At 53.6% G+C, this 20,890-nt stretch overlaps 1 protein-coding gene across 1 annotated transcript; it reads right to left on the bottom strand.

Annotated features, from left to right (window-relative positions):
- Positions 1 to 244: 244 nt before the first annotated feature.
- Positions 245 to 20,500, bottom strand: RAB17 (RAB17, member RAS oncogene family). The gene is made up of 6 exons (XM_065880821.1): positions 20,330 to 20,500; positions 13,961 to 14,120; positions 4,884 to 5,035; positions 3,494 to 3,619; positions 627 to 720; positions 245 to 357 (listed from the first exon to the last, which is right to left on the bottom strand). Exons 2-6 carry the CDS (start codon positions 14,115 to 14,117, stop codon positions 245 to 247), a joined length of 642 nt encoding a protein of 213 aa, XP_065736893.1. The 5' UTR covers positions 14,118 to 14,120; positions 20,330 to 20,500.
- Between the last annotated feature and the right edge of the window lie 390 nt (positions 20,501 to 20,890).

Genomic DNA, 20,890 nt, shown 5'->3' on the forward strand with positions numbered 1-20,890 from the left:
GCTGAAACCCTCTGGGAGCCTTGGACACGGGACCCTCTCCGGAATGATTCCCATCAGCTTGGGAGGTGCTTATTCTAAGAGAGGCCCTCTTGCAGAGCCTCTAGGACTCAGGAGCAAGCCAGCCTCCACAGTGAATCAGGATAAGTACCACAAGCGACTTGGAGCTGGCGGTGGCTCACCCTGAGGACCAGTGGGTTGTGGGCTGGGCGCATCCGCCCCACGGCCTTTCCTGGAGTCGCCCCTTCTAGTGGGCGCAGCATCTGCCCCGCCCCGGGGGCGTCTCATTCAGAGCCAGCCGTGCATCTCCCTGCTGCCTCTGGCCCTCCTTCTTCTCTTGTCTCTGCAAAAGCTCTCGGGCTGTGGACGACAGGAGAAGGATGTGGCCTGGTTGGGAGGAAAATCCCCCAACCCAGCCCAGCACTCGCCTTGCACACGTGGCACCCCCCAGGGTCCCACCCTCCCTGATGTTTTCCAGGAAGCAGGAAACACAGGCCCTTGACTCCTGCCCACTTTCCAGGCCCTGGGGACGTTCTGCTGGGTCCCAGGTTGCCAGAGAAGAAGACCTGTTGAAGACCCAGTGATGGTGCCCCCACCCCCTGCTCTGGGGTCGGAGGCTGGTCACTCACCAACAGCACTGAAGACTTCAGTCACCTGGTGGTTCAGTTTGGCCGAGGTTTCCATGAACAGCAACCCGTTGCTCTCTGCAAACTCCCTCCCTTCCTGATGGAAATGGCCACGGAAAGCCCACATTAATCATCAGAAGTTTCCCAAGAACACTTAGACGCCTTCTAACAGGAAGACCCAAGAAACACCGAGAAACGATTGCACCAGCAGAGAACGTCATTCCTCAAGTTCTGTTTCTGGGGCTCCCAGAGAAGGGGGCCCAGACCAGGGAGCAGGGCAGGGAGGGTGCTCGCTGGCAGGGGAGCCCGGCACCCGCAGCGGGGTCCAAGGATGCTTTGCTTGGCGAGGTTCCCACCCCTCCCACGGCTCTCTGGCACCGGTGGACTCTGAAACCAAGTGAGAACAGAGGAAACGTGGAAGGGGAGTGGGGACAGCCTGGTGGGAGCCCGGCCCTTCTCTGGGTCCCCCACCACCGTCCCACAGGGGTCCGGCCTACGTGGAGTGAAGGGTGTACAGAGCAAGGGCGTCTGGGAAACGCGTCCATGGGAGGCCGGGGCGAAGGAGGAGCTGGGCGCCTCCCCGTGCAGGGCCCTCGACTCCCGACCCCCCCCAGGAGGCGCAGTGCTCAGTGCCTGATGCTGAGCTGGCCCCTGGGGGCTGGGCCAGCCGTGCCCACAGCATGGCACCCAGCGGTGTCTACTCCCCCCACCCCCAGCCTGGCCCGCAGGGCTTTGCTCTTCACCACCCCCCAGCGAGCTTCTCAGCCCTTTCCCAGACACAGAGGGATGGGGACATATTACTTGTATTTTAAAGGACAAGGTGACCTGGTACAGCTGAAGACTCTGTGACTTCAGGTAGCTCATATCTGGGTCACATGAATGAAACTCAAACATCCCCCTTTGCCCACCTAGCTTGGGGGGTTCCAGATGGGGTCATTTTAGGGGCTTGTCCTCGGGTCCAATGAGCCTCTGGCCCCTAAATTGCAGGTGCCCAGCCCTCCATCTGCCAGTTTGTCCTAGAGGCTCCCCACGATGGGAGCCACGGTTGCCTCACCCCCCGTGGAATGAGCACATCCAGTGCACAGATCTTGACTCCTAAACTCCTTCCCCGGCACTAGGAACCAGGGCTTTTTGGGGGAAATGATTGATTCCAGGGCTGGGGCCGAGAAAGGACAAAGGTGAACCTGGAACAACTTGGTGAGCCAGGAAGGAAGGAAGCGCTCAAAGAATAACAGGGCGGGTGACAGGGCCAGGAGGGGAGAGCTCTCAACGGCCAAATCTAGGAGCAGATCTCCCCCGACCAAGAGAAGGGCATTAGTGGGAACATGATAAAATCTGAACAAGAGTTGTCAAGTAGCTTGAATGTTCGTTTCCTGATTCGCTCGTTGTTCCGAGCTTACGTAAGATGTTAACATTTGGGAAAGCTGGAGAAGGGCCGACAGGAACTTTTTGTACTATTTTTGCAACAAATTTTGTAATTCTGAAATTATTTTAAGATGAAAAGCCCCCTGCACTGGCCACAGGTCAGCTTGGCCTCTGCCCCAGCCGAGGCACCTGCGGCTCCAGGGTCTGCCCCCCGCCCCCCCCACCACCGCCCCCAAGGCCCAGCTCAGTGGGAGCTCAGAGGGAACAAGAAGCCAGGGTGGGGTCTGGGGGCCCAGGGTCTACAGCCCAGGCCCCAGGGTGGCTGCTTCCATGCAGTCTAAGCCACGGGGTCCCCCTCCCGTGGGCAGGGGTCCTGGGAGAGCGGAGAGGAGGCCCCTCCCGCCCCTGAGCTGGGCCCCTGGCCTCCAGTGGGTCTCCCCACCCAGGCTCCGTCTCCCAACTCGGCCTGACCTGGGCCCCACACGCTCTTCCTAAATCACCCATCAGGTCCCCACCCCAGGGACTCAAGGCTGCCCCGGAATAAAGACCCCAGTCCCAACACCAGCGCTGGGATCTCTGCCTCTGAGCCCCAGCGCCTACTCAGCGCGGCCTCCGCTGGCTGCCCCCTGCCCCCAGACTCCCTCCCCTTCCTGCCCTGTGCTGTAGCCCAGCACCCTCCCCGTCCTTCTCTCCCCTCATCTGCCCCTCCTCCCAGAGCCTCTCCTAAAACCCATCCCCACATACACACACACAGACACCACTGTACACACACGTCCTGTACACACACACACATCCGGTACACACACACGTCCTGTACACACACACGTCCTGTACACACACGCGTCCTGTACACACACGTGTGTCCTGTACACACGCGCGTCCTGTACACACACACACGTCCAGTACACACACACACGTCCGGTACACACACGCGTCCTGTACACACACGCGTCCTGTACACACACGTGCGTCCTGTACACACGCGCGCAAACCCCTTGCTCCCTGCTTCAGGCTCTCCCCACTTTACAAGCAACTACCTAGAGCATTTATTCTGCTGTTGGTCATTTTACAGAAGAGCTGCAGCTTTCGGGTTCTCTCTCCCTTGCTCATTTCCTAGCAAAAAATTTGGATTTGCCCCTTCTTGAACAGTTTATTGAACACAAAGAGAAAGATCTGAGACCTGCATTACTCAAAGAAGGAGCGAGGGTGGGAAGCGTCATGGTTTCCTCATGGAAACCGTTCCCTGCACTGCGCCCGCCCCTGCCAGCCCTCGGGAGGCTGCGGTCATGCTCGCAGCTCTCCCTGCAGCCAGGAGCAGCCACCTCTGGGGCTGACCTTCCCAGGAGAGACCAAAAACCTTTGCCCCGGAGGGAAGCTAAAGTGGTATGTGTGTGTGTGCGCGTGTGGGGTGTGTGTGTGTATGAGTGTGTGGGTAGGTGGGCGTGTGTGTTTGGGGTCCCTCCCCACTCCCGCACCGGGGACATAATAACCGACTCCAGGCCCACCTCAAAGGTCACCTCCCGCTCCTGGTTGAGGTCCGTCTTGTTGCCGACCAGCATCACCACGACTTCTCCCGGGTGGAACTCCTCCTCCAGGTCCTTCAGCCACTGCCGCGCCTTGCAGAAGGAAGCCTGAGAAAGGAAAACAGGACTGTCAGGCAAACCCGATGGTCTTCCTCAGCTGTCCCAGGAAAGACAAGGCAAGTGTCGGTGGCTACCCTGCGTAAAACACAGGATCCAAGTGACCCACCCAAGGAACCGTGAGGGATGGATGGGGGTGCTCTGTTCTGGGTACTCCAGGAGGACCACGGAGGGGCGCAAACCCAACCGTGCAGCAGGAAGAGGGGCTGTCAGGGAGGGCTTCCTGGAGGAGGTGACCAACTTTCACTGAAGGAATCTACTGGTTGTCACGATTTTAGCATAAAACGGCACATGATCCAACTGGCCTTATATCGGGCCCCAAGGGCTGTTCTGCCCCTTGAGCAGGGGTGGCTGGTCTTTCTCTGGCCTCGGGTGGTCTGGGCCGAAGGCAGCTCTGTCCTCACCCGGCCAGCGGGAGGCTGGGGGCTGCAGGAGGTTCTGAGTCAGACTTGGAGCTCTAGAGGCCTCTGCTCCCGGATGCCCTCAAGGACCACTTTGTGGGGAAGTGGCTGTCACCCCAAACCCTGATCCTAACTGCAGCACCCCACAGAACCGGAACGGGGCCTCTGCGCTGGGTGCCACGCAGCCCCTCTCCCCAGCAGCCATGCTGACCCAGTAGGCCTGCTCTCAGCACTGCAGGGGCTCCATGCACAGCACTCGACCTCTTTAATTCCACCAGCGCTGCCCTCTGACCAGAACTCCCTTCCCCACCCCCGACCCCCCACCCCCCCACTGCTCACATGCCCACCGCCACCCCCCTGCCCGACCCTGCCCAACAGGGCTAATCCTGTTTCTCCCAACGTCTCAGCTAGAGCCTTCCTGCAGGAAGTATGGTGCCCCTCCTGTCAACTCCCATAGAACCCCACCCTTCCCTGCTGGTGCGGTAAGCATCTGCTCACTTCTGTTTGGCCCGATGATATTCTGTAGAGTAGATATGCAGCCGGGGCGGCATCCTGTTTTCATAACATCCCCCTCACCAGCTCAGTGGGCACCCAAGGAATCGTGAGTGATGGATGGGGGTGCACTGTTCTGGGTACTCCAAGAGGACCACGGAGGGGCGCAAACCTAACTGTGCAGCAGGCAAAGGGGTTGTCAGGGAGGGCTTCCTGGAGGAGGTGACTGACTTTCACTGAAGGATTCTCCACTGGTGCTCACGATTTTAACATAAAGCACCAGCACAGGTCAGTCACATAATGCCGCCAGAAGGTTGCGTCCATGTGCCTGGGAGGGCGGGGACACACCAGGTGAGCCTCACCTTCCTGGTGACATCATACACCAAAAGCGCAGCATTGGCACCCCTGAAGTAGAGGTGGCAGACGCTGTGGTACTTTTCCTGGCCAGCCGTGTCCCAGATCTCAAACTTCAGAGACGCAGCCCCCAAATCCACCACCTTTGTGAAGAACGCACCTGAAACAGAAGCCCAGGAGTTTTACATGGAGGACGAGGTCTTTATCCACGGCTCAGCCTGGACCAGCGTGAACCCTGGGCTCAGCAAACCAGCCAGAGACAGCCAGCCCTGTGCTTCCTGTCACCCTCAGTGGGGAAGGCTCAGCAAACACCTCTTCTAGAAGATGGCATTTTCCAGAAAAAGCAAAGAGTTGCAAGGAATTTGCTGCAGACCTTTGCAGATTCCACAGAGGCTTTGGGTGGGAAGATAGACTCTCAGGGTCCTATTCAAATCCTCTGGACTATGTGAGGCATGGAAGGGTCTCTGACAACCAGGGTCACCCCGTGGGTGTCCAGCGAGGTAGCTGGCATGCTGACGGTCACACCAGCTCCTCCCCTGCAACCTTCCTGGCCTCCTGCTAACCCCCCGGCCTGACCCACACCTCTCCCTGCTGACCTCCCTTCTCCACTGACCTCTCTGCTTGGAATCCTTCCTTTTCCCCACCTCCCTACATGTCCACCGGGTCTCTGAGTGTGAGCCCTTGGGGCAGTGCTGGGGCCCCCTTCCCTGGGAGTGGTCTACAGTAGCCCGCCTGTGCTCCTCACTCACCCACTGCACAGGTAGACTTCTGTGTTCTCACCTGTCACCCCTGGTGACAGGGAGCACCTGGAGAGCAAGGACTTTTATGCGTTATCGTCCCTGCTTAATAAGTACACGCAACGAAAGGTCTATCCCCAAACCATTCATTCAACATATTGGGCAATCCACCTTTCATTTGAAGACTGTTTTCCCCTTAGCATAGCTTTCCAAAGTGTTGTGACTTTAAAATAGTTATTTACTAACACCAGGATGTTCTGTCCCCAGAATGTAAATCGGTGCAGCCACTATGGAAAACAGTATGAAGGCTCCTCAAAGAACTAATAAGAGTTGCCATGTGATCCAGCGATCCCACTCCTAGGCATATATCCGAACAAAACTATAATTCAAAAAGATACACGCACCCCAATGTTCACAGCAGCACTATGCACGATAGCCAGGGCACGGAAGCAACCTAACGTCCATGCACAGAGGAATGGATAAAGGTGTGGTGCATACATACGATGGAACATCACTCAGTCATGAAAAGAATGAAATAATGTCATTTGCAGCAACATGGACGGACCTACAGATTATCATACTAAGTGAAGTAGGCCAGAAAGAGAAAGACAAATACCATATGATATCACTTATATGTGGAATCTGAAACATGACCCAAGTGAACTATTTACAAAACAGAAACAGACTCACAGACATAGAGAACAGACTTGTGGTCGCCAAGGGGGAGAGGAGGGATGGATGCGAACTAGTATATATACAGGATGGATAAACAAGGCCCTGCTGTAGAGCACAGGGAGCTGTAATCAATATCCTGTGATAAACCATCATGGAAAAGGATGAAAAAGAATATACATATGTATAACTGAGTCATTTGCTGTATAGCAGAAATCAACTATACTTCAATAAAATAAATTTAAAAAAAGATGTTCTGGGCTTCCCTGGTGGCGCAGTGGTTGAGAGTCCGCCTGCCGATGCAGGGGACGCGGGTTCGTGCCCCGGTCCGGGGAGATCCCACATGCTGCGGAGCGGCTGGGCCTGTGAGCCATGGTCCCTGAGCCTGCGCGTCCGGAGCCTGTGCTCCGCAACGGGAGAGGCCACAGCGGTGAGAGACCCGCGTACCGCAAAAAGCAAAAACAAAAAACAAAACACATGGAGACCACTTCCAAAACTGACGTTTCTCGTTCTTTAAGTGTTCATTACACAACAGTTATCAAGGATTTATAAGATGTATATCTGAACAAGAGCAGCATGGTAAATTCTAGCTGCTCAGGTAGGGAACATAAAGGTAGGATGGACATCCATCAGTTTGTCTTCCCTCAGCAACTCTGACACAATGAAAAGAGCTGTGTTTCTAGAATAGTCATCAGGGTAATGAGGCACCTTCCCGGAAAGCCAGGCCTGGGAAGCTGGGGCCTACAGATTTCTTCATGTCCATGAAGAACCTTCCAAGTGGAAACTACAGCCATGGTCCCTGACCTTATCCCAGCCCTCATAGCGTATGGGGTATGTCATATACAGAACTAGACCAGGGACTGGGAGGGGCCGGGATGAGACTCCAGGCGAAGCTTCTGTCCTGCCCAGACCTGGGCTGGGTTGGAAGCTTGTTGGGAGATTCTGGTAAATATAGCCACATGCTTGAAGTTAAATTTTTCACTCCAAGGCCAGTGTGTTAGTGCCCTGGGGTTGTCATAACAAATAACCACAAAAAGGGTGGCTAAAAACAGCAGACATTCATCCTTTCAGTTCTGGGGGCCAGAGGTCCAAAATCAAGGTGTTTCCAGTGTTGGCTCCTTCCAGAAGTTCTGAGAGGGAATCTGTTCCACGCCCCCTCCTGGATCCTGGTGGGGACCAGCAACCGTCCGTGGTCCCTGGCTTGTAGATGCATCTCTCCCGTCTCTGCCTCTGTCTTCACGTGGCCACCCCCTCTGCATCTTTGTGTTCTCCTGTTACAGAGACACTGGTCATGGGATTCAGGGCTCACCCGAAATCCAGGAATATCCTTAACTAGTTACATCTGTAAACACCCTTTTTCCAAATAAAGCCACATTCATAGGCACTGGGAATTAGGAGAAGGACGAATCTTTTGGGGGACACAATTCAATCTGCTACAGACGGAGAATAAGAGACAAGTCTGGGCTGAGATTTTTAGCATAGAAAGGGTAAGATCATGATTCTCTCTCATGAGAATCTAGTTTGGGGTGACTCCTAAATGGAAACCGCTGATCCACCCTCTGCCTGCACAGCCTGCATTTTTCTGCTCGTCCACAAACTTGAAGTCAGATACACTTCCGAGGTGTTACGGACTGAATGATTGTATCCTCCCAAGATTCACATATAGAAGCCCTAACCCTCAGCATGATAGTATTTGGAGATGGAGCTTTTGGGAGGCGATTAGGGTTACATGAGGTCATGAGGGTGGGGCCCTCAGGATGGGATTAGTGCCTCTGTAAGAATGCACTCCCTCTCTCTCACTGTCTCTCTGTCTTCTTCCCTCTGTCTCCTCTCTCTGTCTCTCTGTCTCTGTCTGTCTGTCTGCTCTCTCTCTCTCTCTCTCCCCTCCCTTCCATGCAAACACAAAGAAGAGGCCATGGAAGCACACAGCCAGTTACCTAGATGGCAGCTACCCATAAGCCAAGAAAAGAGAGCTCAGGATGAAAACTACTTTGCCAACACCTCGCTTTTGGACTTCCAGCCCCCAGAACTATGAGAATAAACCTCTGTTATTTAAGGCACCCAGTCTGTGGTGTTTATTATGACAGCCCAGCAGAACACCACACCAGGTCAAACAAAGCTGCCGTCTTCAACTCAACAGTAGGACTGACAGCTCCCAGCTCATACAGGGCTACTGTCAGGACTGAGCAGGACAGAAGCTCCATTAAGACTGTTGAGGTCTTGAGGGTGAGGGCCACGCCTGGGCCTTGGAGGGAAGTCTATGAGCTGCAACAAACTCTGTCGGCTTGCTTCAACCTTAGAGATCCCAGCTTCCTCCTTTATCAAGAGTCAACAGTGCCCTCTTCCCAGGGCGGTTGTCAAACCCGGGAGAAAAGAGACGAGGTGCAGGGTGTGGCACCTGACGCCCCTTCCTCCTCCCCTCCCTCTCCACTCTCCCGGCTCACTGTCTGGGAACAGCAGCCTTTGATCCACACCCTTTGTCTGTTTGCTATCAGGTCAAATCACACTTCTGCGTGCGATTTTGGTTTCATCCTAAAAGTCATCACTGCCAGGTTACAGGTGGGCATAAAATTCAGGTTTGCCTCCTTTGCTTAACAATCTTAGCTTCTGATACTTTCCTTTTCTACTCTGAAAACGATGGCTGGTGGTTGAGTTTAAATCAATGTAAAATCCCAACCGATTTCCAAGGAGCGCAGGGTTTTCACACCGAGCAATGATGTGGCATGAGTGGCTGTTGGATATTCACAGACCGCAGCACCTCGTCTCCCCTGGAGAGAGACACAGACCCCCCAGGTGGGCCCCTGGGCTGGTATCCAAAGCAAACTTCCACCCCCTGCCCCTTGAACTCCTGGCTCCAACCCACAAAAGAGCCCACATGTATTACCTTCCTTGTTCAGAAACCCACTGACCACATTTTCTACCTGTTCACAGCTAAAGCCAAAAAGTGATTTAAAAATAAACTTCCGAGATATTCAAACAGACTGGGAGATTTTTCCTGAAATGATGTTGGCAACAAGCTGGGGTGTGGGAGCAGGACCAGGCCCAGAACCCGGAATTGTCCACGTTTCTAGAATATGCTGGTGGAGATGACACACCAGCACATTTTTACCAGACGATACTCTGAACCGGGGCCACCTGGCACTGCTTTATATGGTGACCCAAAGCAGGGCTCCAGCCTCCTCTGGCCCCAGCACAGACCTCAACACAGGAGCCTCAGCGGTGGGGACACTTGGGAACGCTTCCAGCCCCCTCCCCAGCCTCTGGAAGTGGGCGTGCCTTCCACTTGCTGAGCTGAATGGACCCCCAGTGGGCAACAAATGACAAGAGAATTCACTGGGGGCTGTTCTTCAACTTGCATTCTGCTGCCCCCAATTAAAAGGTGTCTCAACTAAATGTTAACACAAGGAAATGTTTTGCTTTTTGACCTTTTAATTTAAATAAACGGCGTATCCTCCTCACTGAAGCCCTCTCTGCAGCGCTCTCTTTTCTGTAAAAGTCACGAGTTGCTTCCTGGTGGAAGGGAACACGACATGGGTGACTTCTCAGGGTCACCTGGGCTCCAGCAATGTTTCATTCAGCAGGGAAGGGAGGTGGGGCGAAATCCAGCACCTTTCGCACCTTCGCGGCCCCAGGCAAGGCCCAGCTGGTCCAAACTGGCTTCTGCCAGCAAATCTAAACACAAGCACTAGATGTCACCACCCCTCCAAAGATGTCACTAAAACGTGCAGGGCAGGGAACTGGGCCGGAATTTCCCCTGCTGCTGCCTTTCAGGATTCCAGGATGAGGGGTCTGCGGGAGCTCTTGGTGCTCCAAGCTCCCAGCCACCATAAGCGCGTCTGGCAGCTGCCCACCTCCCCTGCCAGCCCCTCTCTCAGATGGGCCTGGCGGGCTTTGTGGTGCTGGGGCAGCCAGGAGTTCAGGGGGTTCTGGTCTCCTCCCAGCAGGCCACGCCCTCGGGAGGCTGTGCTCAATTCCACTCTGGCTCTGCTTCGGGTACAAGAGTCTGTCACCGCCTGCCACACTTACGGCTCTGGCTTCCTCTGGAAGGACAGGTCTTGCCGCAGGGTGGCTGGAACCGTGTCTCGGCCCGGGCGCTCTTCTGCACAGCTGTGCCCAGTGTTTGTGTAACCCTCCACTGCGGGGCCACTCCACACACTCACCGACAGATCCAGACCCTCTGGAGAGGCCCAGGGACCCCCGCTCTTCCCCAGGGCTGGAGTATCTTGCAGCTGGCCTGCTCTGAAGGCAACACCACCAAAGACATGCCAGGCCCTGGTCCCACCCCTGCTCTCGGGAGTGTGAGGGTGGCCGTCTGAGGAAAGGGGGCAGCAGGAAAGGGTGACAACTGAAACCAAGCAGGACCCTGTGGGGCTCCTGGGCACAGAAGCCTTTCCATGCCCCCCACTTTTGTTTGTAGGGAACAGACTCCAGCCCCCATGACCTTCCCTGAGTTCCAGAGGGCAGATTCCAGCCGTTGCTAATCACGGAAGGGAGGGGATGCAGAGACAAGGGAGGGGCAGCCAAGAAGCAAATAGAGCAGCCTTGGGCCAGGGTCCTGGTTCCGCCTCAAGGGATACACAGAGGGACTTCCCTGGTGGCACAGTGGTTAAGAACCCACCTGCCAATGCAGGGGACACGGGTTCAAGCCCTGGTCCGGGAAGGTCCCACATGCCAAGGAGCAACTAAACCCATGCGCCACAACTACTGAGCCTGCGCTCTAGAGCCCGCAAGTCACAACTACTGAGCCCACATGCCACAGCTACTGAAGCCCGTGGGCCTAGAACACGTGCTCTGCAACAAGAGAAGCCACCGCAATGAGAAGCACAACGAAGAGTAGCCCCCGCTTGCTGCACTAGAGAAAGCCCGTGTGTGGCAACGAAGACCCAAAGCAGCCAAAAATAAATAAAATAAAGGTCCAGTGGTTAAGACTCTGCATTTCCAAAGCAGGGGGCGCAGGTTCGATCCCTGGTCAGGGAATTAAGATCCCACCTGCTGTGCGGCGTGGCCAAACCAGAAAAAACAAAAAAGGGGGGAGTGTCTGCTTTTATAATAATATAATAATTATCATAGCATAATAATTAATAAAATCACATAGAATATAATATGTGATTACATATCATATTATAATAAGTGATATTATTTATTTATTTTTATAAGAACTTAATAATCGTTATAATATCCACCTGCAAAGGTCGTAAGAACATCACAAGGGGCACAAGGCACGTGAAGTAGGCCCAGAGATGTACGTGGCGGAGACGGTCATTCCCACAGGGGATTTAGCTCCTCAAAGCAAAGGAGGGCGCACTCATCTCTACGTCCCTTACACCCAGCTCAGTGGCTGGCACCTAGTAGGTGCTCCATAAATAGGCTGGTTGCTGATTGAATAAAGGACCGCTAAACCCACCTAGAGGGCTGCGGGCCACAACACTGATCCACACCCTCCCACGGCAGCCCAGGAAGCCAAGGCCTAGGGCACCAGCCCCAGGGCAGAGGCGGGGTCCTGGGGAGATGAGCCCGGGCCTGGGGGAGGGGCACGGGCAGGAGGAGGACAGCCGGGGCTGGGCAGAGGACCAAGAGTGGAGAAGGTGCATCCTGGCCTGCCACCCAAGCAAAGGCCCCCCACCCTGACCCGAGCCCAGCCTCTGTGCACCCTCCTGACCCTCGTAGGACCCCTGAAGAGAGCACGGTGACTTGGACAGCCTGGGGAGGGTGACAGCTTGGCCCCCGACTTGCTGGAGCTAAAGGAAGCGGTGGAGGTGACTGGGGTTGGGGAGACAGGGCATCCCACTCACCGTCCACGAGCTGCAGTGCGCTGGACCTGCGGGTTTCTCGCTTGGGAGAGTTAGCGAACTTGTCTGCGCTCCCCTTTCCCTCCCCGGAAATACAGAATGCCAGCGCCGCCCGCAGCCTCGGCCTGGCTCTGTGTGTGGGGCCTCTTCTGCCCCACAAGGTAGGTCAGAGTGGCAGGCCTCCCTGGGCCCACTGAGCTAAGTTCTCGGCTCACCGTGAGTCCCCAGGCCACTCTATGCCCGCTGGAGCCCACCCCCTGGCCACCCGCTGCCTCCTGGGATACTGGCTCTCAGGCAGGGGTCCTAAACTTTTGGGGGGAAGTTCCCTGTAGTAAACATTTTAGGCTTCGAGGGATGTACTGTCACCGTTGCCAGCAATCAACCCAAAGCCGCCCTTCCAGAGGGAAAGCAGCCACAGAGGATACACAGGCATGAGCGGGGCTGTGTCCCCATAGAACCTTATTTGCAAAAACAAGCAGGGCCCTGGGAGCCGTGGCCTCAGACCTCGGTCTTAGAGTGAGATCCAGCCCGACGAGCCGCCCGGCCTGGTCCCTGCTGTCTCCCTCCCCTGAACTGGAATCCAGGTTCACACCCAGGCACACAGCCCTCGAAATCCCAGCCTGGCCTGGCCCCCTTCTGTGGTCTCTGCTCTCAGCGAAACCCACCTTGAAGCCAGACTTGGCACCTTGTCGTATTTTTTTAAAGCCCAGTCTGATATCACGGGTGAGCAGTGTCAGCTTTCCTGCTGATGGAGAAGAGGTGGCCCTGCGTGCCCCTCAGCCGGCCTGAATCCACGGTCTCTACCAGCTCTCCCCGCGTTCCCGTCCTGGGGCCAGCCCTTCACCCTGCTTCTGCCCTTCTCACCACTATTTCTGGGGGCCTGGCCCTGGCAGATCCCTTTGGGCCGCATATTCCTCAGGGACTCAGGACCCACCCTTCTGAGAAGTCTGAGGGCTCCCAAGGAGTTAATACTGTTTGCTGAATTTCGTGCTCTGTTTCTATGTCGGTGTGTCTGCTTGGCATCTTAGAGAATCCTCCACACCTGACGTGGGCCTGGGACAGAGGCCACACCCAACAGGTACTTGCTGAGTGAGTGAATGAATGGATGAGTGGACACAGAGAAACGGAAGGCTTATCCCATAGCGGAGTCCAAATTTCAAACCGAAGCTTTCGTTCCCAGTGAGGTGTCTCTTCCACCATGACGGCTGCCTCCTGAGAGGACTGGCACAGAGCACACACTGGGTTTCCCTATTTTAGGTGGGAAGTGGGACTTTTCACCCCCAGACAGGATGTGAAGGAGACCAGTTGTCCACAGATGCGCCAAAGTCCCTCCCCTCTGAAAGCCATGACTTGCTAATCCTCTTTAAGCAGTGCAGTGAGAGGGGCCTCCCTCCCTGCCGTCCCTTCTTACAGCACCCACCCTATCCGCCGCCAGCCCAGGCCAGGTGGGTAAGCCGAGTCCAGGCAGAAAGGGAGCAGAGTTAGCAGGAGAGCAACCAGCCAGGGTGAGAGGCCGGCTTGTTTAGAGGGCTGAGTGGCAGAGCCTGGGGGCAGGTTCTTCTTCTGGGCTCCTCCCTCCACCAGCAGAAGCCCTCACACACGCAACCCTTCGGGGCCAGAAACTCTGTCGCGGATACACTACCCGCCCCCTCCCCGGCCCCCGCAGACTCCAGCTGAGCTGAAACCTGTCTGGGTTCTGGATCCCGTGTGCATGCCTGCCTGGGGTGGACCTCATGCCCTCCCTGCACGTGCCAGGCACTGCCCGAGGCTCCAGGAGAGCCTGGGAAATTCCCAGGCGGCCTCATCCCCAGGTGCCCCACGTGTGGGTCAGCAGCCCTGGCTCCCCCGCCAGGAGACGAAGGAAGGGTGCCCTGTCCCGTCACTTACATCCCACGGTCGGCAAGATGCTCCTGAAATCGCTCTTCACATACTGGAGAGCCAAGCTGGACTTGCCCACAGAACCACTGCCCAGGAGAACCAGCTTGAAGATGCAGGCCTGGCCCAGGGCAGCCCCGGGCCGGGGGGCCCCATCCACCTGCGCCATGCCCTGCAGAGAGACAATGATGGACGGAGGCTGAATGTCAGATGCCGAATAATCTCAGCAAGTGCGGCCCCGGGACGCTGCTGCCCTGGATGAATACAGACAGCCTTGAATGGAAGGCAGCTCCAAGTCAGAGGCACCTGGCTTGCCGCTCGGCACCCCATCTCCCCTTCTGGAAAGTGGGGCGAGCAATAGCTATAACATACGCCTGCTGTGAGTGAGTGAATGGATGAGCGACTGAATGAATGGATGAGTGGACACAGAGAAGCGGAAGGCTTATCCATAGCGGAGCCCAAATTTCAAACCAAAGCTTTCGTTCCCAGTGAGGTGTCTCTTCCACCATGACGGCTGCCTCCTGAGAGGATTGGCACAAAGCACACACTGGGTTTCCCTATTTTAGGTGGGAAGCAGGGGTTTTCACCCCCGGACAGGGTGAAAGTGTTGTGAGGTGCTTGCAAAGCGTGTCCACGGTGCCCGGCAGGGGCCAATGCGTATGAACGGCTTCGTACCCTGCAAAGTAGTGATTGTGTGCTAGTCATCATACTGGCTCGTTGCCCTCTTTCCATCACCTCTCACTTTTGAAAAACCTATGACTTATTCCAAAAAGGTTCTGAAATACCTAAAACGTACAGCACTCTCTCAGCTGTGGTTCATGGATTCGAATTGGTGTTTCAAGAAAATCTATTTACAAAAAAGCTTGGTGTTTCAAGGATCTCAAAACATTGCATTCCTTCCCACTGTATTGAAAGCCTCAGAACCCACAGTGATATGCCCTGGAGAAAAACGGCTCTGTGATCAAAATTAATCTGGGCAAACCCTGCACATGTTTTCATTGTAGAAAATTTCAGGCATGTACCAGAACAGAGAGGATGGAGGTCGTTCTGGTGGACCTCAGATCTCCATCATCCACCTCCACAAGAATCAGCTGTAGCCAATCTTGTTTCACCCACATCCCCAAACCCCCCTTCCTCCGAAGATTAGTTTGAGGGAATTCCTAGACATCCTATTTATTCTCCTGCAAATCCCGGTATGTGTACAGGCATCCTCTTTTTCTCTGTAATTTATTTGTTGAAGAAATCAGATTGCCTTGTAGTTTCCAGTCTGGATTTTGCTGATTGCATCCCTAAGTTGTCATTGAATGTGTTCTCTTGAACCCTGATTTTCTGTAGCTTGGTGGCTCAGAACAGAAATCTGATTGGATATAGGCTATCTTTTGGCAAGAATACTGTCGTGAGTGTGGTGGGCATTTCCTCAGGAGGTAACAGCCATTGAAAACTGTCCCTGTGTCCACTGTCTCATTCGGGGGCTGCAAACTGGTGGCATTCCACTGTTATCATTTTGTCTTCGTCTACTATCTGGATTGCATCTAGAGAAAACTTCCCGTGAAATATACCCAAACCCACCTCAGAGCTAGCCCGTCCAGTGAGCAGATCCTCTCCCACCTCATTGCAGTGGGTGGGAATGGAGGAAGGGAAGGGATTTTGAAGAGGGAGGGAGAAAAGCGAGAGCAGTAGGAAGCAGACCCTGTTTCCTCGCTGTCCCCAACAAGCAGCCACAGCTACAGACTGGTCTGGTCTGCCCTGTGGGGACAAAAGGAAAAGAATCGAGTTTGGGATCAAAGTTTAAAAGCCAACAGGACGGAGTCCTAAATACCAACAAGACTTTCTAAACAGAAGGTGACTGGAGTTACAGGGTCTGGCAGAGAAGGGTTCACAGGCCCATCCACTCCCTGGCGAAAGGGACACAGCAGAGCTGAATGGTTATTGGAAAGCATGTCTGGAACCCCATCTTCCACGGGATGCTCTCAAGTTTCACCATCGGGGATGATGCTTAATTGTGTCAACGGATGACATCCCGCCAGGGCACCCTGCAACTTCCTCTGCATCCCGCAGACCCACAGCTGCCCCCCGGGGGTTGGGGAATGGAGTTCTGCAGGGGCCAGTCCTCTCTCCAGAACCCACCACCCATGCAGGAATTCAAAGCAGCCCTTCTGCAGATTTCTGATCCACTGGTAGAAATTAAACTCAAAGGCAAAATAAAATAAACACCAGGAACAAATGGGGGCGCCCCCCCAAAGTGGCTGGCCCTCCAGCGATAAAATGACAGCCTATGATTCAGCTCTACAGGGCAAAGGGCAAATCAGAGTCCGGAATGAGGATTGAAGCCGCAGGAAAGATAACAAAAAGATGTTGGCTCAAAGTTCAGAGGTTGTAGAGCTGCTTCTCTGTCGGCCCCGCGGCTAATCATCTGGGGAATTTGCCTTACTGCGAAGCTGCTACGTCTGCTCTCTTCTCTCCGTTCACCTTGATACAAATCCCTCTCCCACCACGGCCTCCTGTCTGGTCTCACAGCTGCCACCCTTACCCCACCCCCTCACCCCCGATCGTGTGTCCAGTCCCCATAAATAGCAGTTCATAAAAGAGAGAAAAGTCTCTGCATCGTGGGGCCTACAGCTCCCTGTTCCTCTACTTGATGGAAATGATCTGTTTCCAGCTCTCCCTTAATTCGTAGAATTATTTTTTTCTTGGTTCTCTCTCTCGTCGGGCTATAACTTCTCACGAAAGCAAAGACAGTATTCACTGAGATTACAGTAGGTGCTCAATAAATGTCTCGTGCATATCCGTGGGGATGGCTTAGCAAGTCATAACTAGACAGACATGCTGTTTCCGCCGCATAGTTTGCACGGCCAGTCCAACCCCAGGGAGCTTGTCAAAAAGTGGGCTGGAGGCTTCCCTGGTGGCGCAGTGGTTGAGAGTCCGCCTGCCGATGCAGGGGACGTGGGTCCGTGCCCCGGTCCGGGAGGATCCCACATGCCGCGGAGCGGCTGGGCCCGTGAGCCATGGCCGCTGAGCCTGCGCATCCGGAGCCTGTGCTTCGCAACGGGAGAGGCCACAACAGTGAGAGGCCCGCACACCGTAAAAGAAAAAAGAAAGAAAAGAAAAAGTGGGCTGGGATCTCTGCAGAAAGAGAGACCAGAGGAGGGGCATCCAGCAGGTGCTGGGACCAGCTTCCTCCAGGCAGCTCAGCCCGAGTGACCAAGAAAAGCAGAAAGTTACAGGTTTAAAGGCAACCCGGCATTCAGATTCAGACAACGTATTCAGATGAGGCTGCTGTAAAAGCACGTAAAACCTTTACCAACTTAAAGTGGTTTTGCCTCCTTAAAGAGGTGGGTTGACTAACCAAACCCGGAGTTACGGTACAGAGACAGCACTACGCATGCGCAAGGCGGGAGCCCACGTCTCCAGGATGACCCCCCAACCAAAAAGCTCCAGACTAGGGAACTCAAAGAATAGAAATGTTGCCACCAGAGCCCTTTAGGAAGGACAGGTCCTTTAATAAGGAAAATCTGGCTTCCTGGAGCGCGCACGTAGCTTATAGGGACTGATTCAAGACTAGACGGTTCGCTTCCAAGTTTAAAATTCCCTGAAGCTCTTAAATTTTGCCCCAAACGTGGAGTGCAGAGACACGTTTGAGAGCCTTGCCGGTCGACCTCGAATTAAACCTCTGTCTTTTCTCAAAAGCCAGCGCCATAGTGTCGCTTCTATGCTTGTTGGGCAGGGAGCCCTTGCCCTACAACACTACGGGGGAGGGGGGGACCAAGGCTAATGGACCCGCCATCTCCACTGAGACGCAGGGTGACCGTGTGCTCAGGGCCCTGCACGGCTTGGCTGCATACAGGTTTCTACTGAAGCAGAGCAAGAAGCCTCCGGGGGTCTTGGCGTTACCCCACCTTACAGAGAGGCCCAGCAGCTTTTCTAAGAGAAAGACGCAGGAGTCCAAGCCAGAGCAGGCGCAAGGAGGAGGATGGGGGCGGGGGAGAGATGGACTGAGAGTTTGGGGTCAGCAGATGCAAACTATTATATAAGGGATGGATAAACAACAAGGTCCTACTGTATAGCACAGGGAATTATATTCACTATCCCGGGATAAACCATAATGGAAAAGAGTATGAAAAGGAATGTATATATATGTATAATTGAATCACTTTGCTATACAGCAGAAACTCACACAACATTGTAAATCAACTAGACTTCAATAAAGCAAATTTAAAAAAAAAATTTTTTTTTAAGCCAGAACAGGCTGCCTTCACGTCCACACTGGGTTCACCAGGCACGAGCCTCATTTCAGTCACTTACAGAGGCAGCAGGACCTGCGCTCCACCCACATCAAGAACCGCTGGTGCAATGAGCCTGCCGGGGAGCCACTGGCCGGATCTCATTGCCCAAAAGACGGTCAGCTCAGTAGCAAGCCCTCACTTATAAACCACTTTTTTTTTTTTTTTTTTTTGGCCTAATGTAGAGAAACAGAGAGTAGAGTGGTGGTGACCAGAGGCCGGGGTGTGTGTGGGAAGTGGGGTGATATTGGTAAAAGGGTGCAAACTTCAATTGTAAGATTCACAGGTTCTGGGGATCTCATGTACGGCGTGATGATTAAAGCTCATACGGTATCATACACTTGAAAAGTATTAAGAGAGTAGAGCTTAAGTGTTCTCACCACAAAAAGAAATGGTAATTATGTGACGGGGTGGAGGTGTTTTTGCAATATGTAAATGTACCCAATCAACACGTAACACACCTTAAATTTACCCCATGTTATATATATGTCAATTGTCTCAATAAAGCTGGAAAAAAGGAACGCTTTTAAGAATGGAATTCCCCAGGTTTCTGTGCCACCCCAGGCTAATACCTTGTTTCTTGCGAAAGTACTTAAGGCACCTGCTCAGAAGCAGATATTCCACTGATTTGTGCTGTAATTTTACATAAAGAGAAAGTTCTAACACACCTACAGCAATTCTCAAGTATTTAAAGATACCCCTTTAAGTTTTCCTTGCTATTTATGTGCACTAATTAATAAAACTCTCCTTAAGTCAAGAAAATCTTTAGCCCCAAACATGTCTGAATTAACCAAAATCGGTGGAGTATGAATATACATGCCATTACTATGATACCACATACAGGTGACACATCTCTTTATCTAAAATCATTATTTTTCAATAAATATAAACACATAATTATCAATATGAAAAAAATGAAATTACCCGTAATCCCACACCCTTAATACAACGAGGGATGGTATTTTGCCTACTTTCTTCTAATTTTTTGTATAAGAATCTTAAAAACAAGCCATCATTTTAACATAAAATTATGCATCCCACATTAAAAAAAAAAAAGTAAGACATTTGAAGGGCGGTTTTCCACATTACTGCATATGTTGTAGACGCATTTGACCTATGTGTGTTTAATGACCACATAGTACCCCTACAATGATTCCAATTTCCTGAACTATTTCTCTGTTACTGGATTTTTTACTTGGCTTTAATTGTTTTTTCTCTGTAATAAATAAGACTGCAGTAAGCATTTTCATGTATGAGTTTTCGTGTGATTACACGTTGATTAGAGGTTGAAGCCCTCGGTTCAGAGAGGACTCCAATTGAAAAATGTGACTCCTGACCCGGCCCCTGGAATTTCATGAAGACAGGGTTACTGAAGTGTCTCTAAACGCAGAGACGATCTCAAGAATGCCACATTCGTGATCGGGGCCAACAGGGACACCCTGCGGAGCATTTCGGTTTCGGGCTTTTCATTTCTGACAAGCTCATCTCCTTGCACCAAGGGAAAAAGGAGAGATTGCAAGTCCAAACCAGTCTTCCTGGGGGAGGGTCGCTCCAGGGAAGCGTCTGATCTGCCGAGTTCGTCGCCAGCGAGCACGTCCTCCTCCAGCTCTCCCCGCCCAGGCGTGTAAGGAACGCAGGGATTACTGTGCAGTTGTTTATTCTGAGGTCAGTAGGTAGCACTTGGGCACCGTGATCCGTTTGAAATGGATTCCTGTAAGGGCTCCTGTTCATTACGTTCAAGCCTTTAACTGGATTTTCCCAGAGGCCACTCTTTAAATAGGAATCTCCTTCCAGGACCCTGACCTAGCAAGCCATCGGGACAAACAAGGACACCTCTGGCGCTCAGGAGAACACACTCCTGGCTCTTCACTTCACCCTTTTGATTCTGTGCTTTGGGGCTCGTACACAGACACACATCAGACACAAAGGTGCAGGCACACATGACACACACGGATACACTCACACCCACATACATGCACACAGACACACAGATACAAACAGACACACACACACACACACACACACACACTCGACAAAGCACACACAAGTTTAAACAAAGACACACACAGTCGACAAAGCACGCAGAGGTTTAAACAATGACTCACCTGTTCCCCAGGCCTGGTCACTTCCAGAGAGCCTGACACCCTATCATCACCGGGTCCCACAGGGCCCCTACGTGTGTCCCCTTTCTCCCCGATTCTGGCCAGGGGAAAGTTTTGTTCCCTCAACAGGCGGGCTGGGGCGTGGCCGTGGCCCCGGGGCCAGGCAGAGGCTCACAGAAAACAGGTGAGAGGCAGCAGCCCTGGGCCAAGGCGATGCCCAGCCCCCTCCCCCAAGGCCTCCTCCCTTCCCGAGAGGCTCTCAGGGCAAGGTCTGCCGTGGTCAGGTGGTCACCTGCGGCAGCGGGAGGCTGGACCTTAATGCAGGCGCTGCAGGTGCACCTGGGCACCTGCTGGAAGTCACGCTCCCATCCGGTCACCCAGCTGCGCCTGAGTTTCTCAGTTTTGTTACGAGTCGCATTTCAATGCTGATTTATTTCCTTCTGCTCCTCCCTCGAGCTGTGGGGCTCTTTGTTGCACTTGAAACTAGTAGCCCAGAAGAGAAGGAAGTATTTGGGTCAAATGAATTGATTCCTGCCACAAACAGCTGGGCGCCAGCGCTG

This window comes from Phocoena phocoena, chromosome 7 (assembly GCF_963924675.1).
Source record: "Phocoena phocoena chromosome 7, mPhoPho1.1, whole genome shotgun sequence".
In the NCBI taxonomy this organism is placed as follows: domain Eukaryota; kingdom Metazoa; phylum Chordata; class Mammalia; order Artiodactyla; family Phocoenidae; genus Phocoena; species Phocoena phocoena.